The following is a 6,209-nucleotide window of genomic DNA, read 5'->3' as shown; positions in this document are numbered from 1 at the left end:
TCCGGCCGAAGGTATAGTCCGGCTATCCGGACACCCCCTAATCCAGGACTCCCTCACACTCCTTGCTAGAGTATAGACTAGAGATGAGACTAGATGCGATGCAATATCGAATTCGTCAGGCCGAAGAAGAAAGAAGTGCGCAAGCTCGAGATGTCAATAAAGAGAATCAATAACGGAAATATAGAGAAAATATTAATCCAACTAGTGGGAGCGGTATGGAAGTTGTATATCTATAAAGTGTCCAATTGTGATTCTTGTTTTCTTTGATTTCGTTCCCGTAGCGAAGAATTGGTGAATTATGTACTTCAATGTATCAAAATATCGTTCGATGAAATAAAGATGCAACAGAACTTGCTTCAGCGGCCGAAAATTAAATGCATATGAAAAAAATTACTATGTTATATTTAGGGAATCGGCTGGGTCCGGCCAAAACTTAATGTGGTAAATGTACTCCGCTAAGGTTTACTCGGCCGGATCCTCTTCTAGTTTTTAGGGGATCAGCTAGAGTTGGCCTTATAGCCCAATCTCACGATTTGTCTTCAAAGTAGTCACTTTTTTTTTACAAAAAGGATTCGGATACACTATATCGTAGAAGTTCATTATAAATACAGAACTATTCAAACATAATACAAATTATATTGAAAGCTCTATATCGCCGGAAGATCACCACCGCTACCAAAACAAGCTGTGATGCACCATTGTTTCTACTCCGCTACTGGAGCCGGTCTAACCTTGTCAACGACAATTTTATTGAACCGCATTTTTCTCAACCTTCAACCACTAGTATCTCTTCTATGATTTTGCTGGCTACACTGCGCAAATGGCACTCTCTATTTTTATGTTGGAGTGATTACACACTACAAGTCTACAACTTTACTCTTTTCTCATTTAATAAATGCCATATTCCCACTCTGAACGTGCTCATACGAATAAAATGCTCCTACGTGTGTTCATAGGATCGAATGTTTCTGCGTGTATGTAAATATTTGCATTATAGCACTCCTTAAACATATCCTATCTCTTTCTCCTCCAAGAAAGAAAGCTAGGGTTCGTGCCTCTCGCCGGCGCCGGCGCAGGTCTGCCTCCTCTCTGGTGGCCCTAGGGCCACGGAGGCGCGGTAGATTCTGGCAAGGGCCGGCGGGAGGGCTCCGTTTTTGGTCTTTTTTTTTCAATCCTGTTAGGGTTTTTGTTCTGCTCAGGAAGACGAGACGGCGGCAGCTCCCTGAAGATGGAATAAAGGTCTCCCTGCCTAACCCCCGTTCCGGCGGTACGTCTAGCATCGTTGGTGGGCGTGTGGAGATGTGTCTCCGGCAGATATATCTTTGGTGGATTTGCTCGGATCTCATCGTTGTTCGTCTATACGTTTGTGTGTCTTCGGTTTGGATTATTCCAATCTACGTTATTCTTCATTGGCAGCGGTTGTTGGGATGCTGGTCCTATGGGACCTTAGCACGACCACTTCCCGATTGTCTACTATAACAAGTTGTGCCCGACTCCGGCGATGGAGGGGCGATGACGGTGACGCGTCTTCGGCTCGCTTCAGTGCTTGTAGTCGTCGCTAGGTGGTCTACGGATCTGGATGTAATTTTTATTCCTGGTGTTGCCATGATTGAAGATAAATAGATTGGAGTTTTCCCGCAAGAAAAAGTAAATATTTGCATTTATACTCGTTTCTCAAAAACAAACTATGTGTTGTTCTATACGGCAATTTTAAGAACAGCTACTCGCATATATAGAACCATGGAAAAATTTCTGTAGTGTGAATCACAGGAAATGCTTCTTGCAACAACAGAAAAAAGTCATAGAAACTGCAACGCAGTTCTTCACAGATCAGTCACGAAACGAGGGCTATCACGATTGCTGGTCTAACCGTCTCACTGCGGTCATTGATTGGCCGGCTGGCTCACACGGAGTACTAGTAAAATTCATTGACCTACGACACGAGTAGTCATTTCAATCCCCCCGAAACCCTGAACCGCAGCCGCCGCCGCCCTCGCAGCCAAGCCGAGCAGCCATGGAGGGATCCGCCGCCGCGGCGCCGCTCCGCACGCGCGTGTGCATCATCGGCAGCGGCCCGGCCGCGCACACGGCGGCCATCTACGCGGCCCGCGCGGAGCTCAAGCCCGTGCTCTTCGAGGGCTGGATGGCCAACGACATCGCCGCGGGGGGCCAGCTCACCACCACCACCGACGTCGAGAACTTCCCGGGCTTCCCCACCGGCATCATGGGCATCGACCTCATGGACAACTGCCGCGCCCAGTCCGCCCGCTTCGGCACCAACATCCTCTCCGAGACCGTCACCGAGGTCGACTTCTCCGCCCGCCCCTTCCGCGTCACCTCCGACTCCACCACCGTCCTCGCCGACACCGTCGTCGTCGCCACGGGCGCCGTCGCGCGCCGCCTCCACTTCCCCGGGTCCGAAACCTACTGGAACCGCGGCATCTCCGCCTGCGCCGTCTGCGACGGCGCCGCGCCCATCTTCCGGAACAAGCCCATCGCCGTCATCGGCGGCGGCGACTCTGCCATGGAGGAGGGAAACTTCCTCACCAAGTACGGATCCCAAGTGTACATCATCCACCGGCGCAACACCTTCCGCGCCTCCAAGATTATGCAGGCCAGGGCGCTCTCCAATCCTAAGATCCAGGTTGTCTGGGACTCCGAGGTCGTCGAGGCCTACGGCGGCGCAGGCGGTGGCCCATTAGCTGGCGTCAAGGTCAAGAACTTGGTGACTGGTGAGGTCTCTGACCTTAAGGTGTCCGGGCTCTTCTTCGCCATCGGGCATGAGCCGGCCACCAAGTTTCTCAATGGGCAGCTTGAGCTCCATGCCGATGGGTATGTGGCCACCAAGCCGGGCTCTACACATACCAGTGTGGAGGGGGTCTTTGCTGCTGGAGATGTGCAGGATAAGAAGTATCGTCAGGCCATTACTGCCGCTGGATCAGGTATTACTATAGCACTATGTGAATTGATTGTATAAGTGTTGCTAGTGATCAATTTGTATGCATATGGTAATCTATAATTAGTAACTATATATATTCATATGCTTAGCGATCAATTGCTTCTTTGAACTAGTCTTTATAGTGACAATAGAATGTGGTGTTTGAGCTTTGGAAAGAAACGAGTAGTTCGCTACATTCTGGGATGTGTTGGACTATTGGTGCCCAAACCTGCTGACAATTAGGGACAAGCAAGGGAAATGGGAATCAGTTTCCTTTTTTCATAAGAGTAACCTTGGTAGCAGGGCTCCATTACTTTACAGTAACAGAATAAACCATGGGTCTAACAGCGAAAAAAAAGCAGAAAATATGTACCAGGACGAATGAAAACTTACAGGTTTTGCCGCCTGCCTGGCTTATCAAACCAAGGTTCAAACTGCATGAACATCTATTACAACACCCATCAGGGCTGCAAAACATGGGTGCTCTTGCCACACCCTCAGGAGTTGCAGTTGAACTGCAGTCGGGCTTGATTCTGATTAGCCCCTGATCCTTCTCACGTTGCTTCAGCACATACCCCTGCAGGCGTGCTGCTCCAGCCAGCAAAGTCTCTCCTTCAGCTCCAGATTGTAAACATGCCCATTCTAGGACAGGGCACATGTAATATCATTTCAATAGGGTTTTCATTAGTTCCCCCTCAAAGCATGCCCTGTTCCGCAGGTTCTGCAGTGTCCATCACAAATGATCCGACTAGTCTCCAATCATAGCTGACCAGGGAATTATTGAACTGGGTGTAATTTCCCCGTCGTGCCATTTCGAAGCTCCCCATTGGGGATACAAGGGAACTATTCATGTAATTAGTTTCAGGTGCTTAAAACTTGTGGTAACAAACTAGGGTGTGCCCTCTATTTAGGTTAGAAGATCCCCTTTCAGGCTATACACTTGTGTCTCACTCTAAAATTCCTGAGAGGGACTGCAGAATGTTATGGTCATCTCACGGTATTAGCACTCAATCAATCAAGTTAACGCTGTTGTGTTAATATAGTAAGGTTTTGTTCCAAAAGTATTTGTTAGTTAGCCTAGGATTCTCAGGTTTGTGATGTAATTAAACTTTTGTAGCACTGGTAATGTATGCCCTGAATAATACCCATATACAGAAAGTTTTTCCTTAAAATATCATAGATGCTCCTTTGCTAAGTATTGGATCTGCCACCTGAGTTTTTGTGTAATCATATTTGTCACTGGAAACACATGTTACTAATGCTATGCATCACTTCCAATGGCCAATGGTGGGCAGAAAACCAGCACCCTTGCTGTGGAACTCATCTGTTTGGTACAGGGTTTCCTTGTCTAACTAGGAATTTGTGTTTTAGCCAGATTCTCATGTTGGTCGGTCCATCTTAACATGTTACTATTGGTTGTATAAGTTGAACCCATCTTTCTCATGTCAATAGGTTTAGATGTGTTATCCAAGAAAGATTTATTCTTGCAATATAATCCTCTGCCTGGTGCCTGATGACACCATTTATTGGGAATTGACCTTTAGTGGCTCCTGCTGAGCATATAATTCTGCGTCAAACAACTAACTCGCCGATATATACAGGGTGCATGGCTGCTTTGGACGCGGAGCACTATCTGCAGGAGGTGGGTGCACAGGAGGGCAAGTCTGATTGACTATCTCTTGGTGAAGCGACGACCATCAGCTCACCGAAAGCCGCACTCTGAGCTTGATGAAGTTGGTTGTCCAGTTTCATTATGCTGCTTAGCAGCACCGTATTATTATTCTCCGTCATTAGGAGGCCCTAGATCAACTGGAAATGATTCATATTTACCACTGGTGGAACTCAAACTGATTCCTATGTATCATTGGCGAAATCACATTATTATTCTGAGATATCTATCTGTATTACTCCACCAGGTATGTATGCTATTATATTTTTCTACATGTTTGGAGCACCGTGTATTCTGAAAACATGTCTGGTTTTTTTTTTTTGACATTTCAAAAACATGTCTGGTCTTTGTTTTTTTAGGGAAATATCTGGTCTTTGTTGGCTCATGGTGCTATATGTTTCTTCAGAACTAAAGGGTCCTCTCGGCCTAGTTTTATTTTACTAAATAAAGCCTAAGCCATAAACATCGTTAATTACTACTCCCTCCGTTCACAAATATAAGATGTTCTAACTTCTTTTCTGAATCGGATGTATATAGACATGTTTTAGTTTATTGAAGTATATCCAAAACATCTTATCTTTGTGAATAGAGGGAGTAGGCAGTAACAGAGAAATATTTGGGGATGCCTTCTGATATCGGCTCATCCAAAAACGGCGCCTTCAAAGTACATAAGATAGATTATGGAAAACAAGTTCAAGGGTGGAAAGCATGGAGAATTTTGCAATCGTCCTCTTATCTTGCATGCACAAGTTGGTTCTCACCATTCTCAAGTGTGGAGAGCTATATTGGAGGGGAGGGATGTTTTAGTTAAAGACCTTATTTGTAGAATTGGTAATGAGTTATCCACTGAGATTTGGAACCACAATTGGTTGCCACTGAAAGAACTCACGCGACCAATTGTTTCTTTGGCAGCAGATCCCCCACATTTGGTCAGATCTTATTGATGGAACAAGCGTTGCATGGAAAATTGACGTTATGCAGGCTACTTACCTTCCAATTGATGCTCACCATATTTGTAGACTTTTGGTCGTGGAATTTTGAGCGGTCTGGAGTTTTGTTTCACTGCTCCGGTTATCACATGATGGTAAGCACCAAGTGGCGTCACAAAGATTGGCAGGAAGCCTGGAAGCGAGAACACGATCTTCAAACGCTTCATATGATGGAGAAACTTGGAAATCACTTTGGAACACTTATGTCCCGGAAAAACTGAGATTCTTCCAGTGGCGCCTAGCTTTGCATTCTTTACCTACGAATGATGTGCGTCGGCATGGTAAAATGGCCAGTTCGGGTGCATGTTCTATATGTGGGGCTTAGGATTCGTGGAAACACTCTCTGGTGGAATGTAAATCATGGGTTCATGGTCAAAATAATAATTGACAAAGCAACCTACCTTTAAAGGGATCACCATGAATGGAGCACCTAAATCCATTAAACATGCATCTCTTGAATATGGACGTACACTTGGGCATGAAAGGAACAAAGCATGTGCATTCTCAACCAGCAAGATCTGGACGACTACACTCCAACACAAGAAGATCAGGGAGTGACTTCAGTTTCATGAATAGTTCCCTCCGTCCCCCTCCTCCTCCCACTCCCCCCCCG

At 46.1% G+C, this 6,209-nt stretch overlaps 1 protein-coding gene across 1 annotated transcript; it reads left to right on the top strand.

Annotated features, from left to right (window-relative positions):
* Positions 1–1,922: 1,922 nt before the first annotated feature.
* LOC125514346 (thioredoxin reductase NTRB) lies at positions 1,923–4,908 on the top strand. The gene is made up of 2 exons (XM_048679654.1): positions 1,923–2,942; positions 4,540–4,908. Exons 1-2 carry the CDS (start codon positions 2,015–2,017, stop codon positions 4,608–4,610), a joined length of 999 nt encoding a protein of 332 aa, XP_048535611.1. The 5' UTR covers positions 1,923–2,014; the 3' UTR covers positions 4,611–4,908.
* The last annotated feature ends 1,301 nt before the right edge of the window (positions 4,909–6,209 follow it).

Source organism: Triticum urartu, chromosome 6, assembly GCF_003073215.2.
Source record: "Triticum urartu cultivar G1812 chromosome 6, Tu2.1, whole genome shotgun sequence".
NCBI classification, from domain to species: domain Eukaryota; kingdom Viridiplantae; phylum Streptophyta; class Magnoliopsida; order Poales; family Poaceae; genus Triticum; species Triticum urartu.
This window is presented reverse-complemented; position numbering and strand designations above follow the sequence as displayed.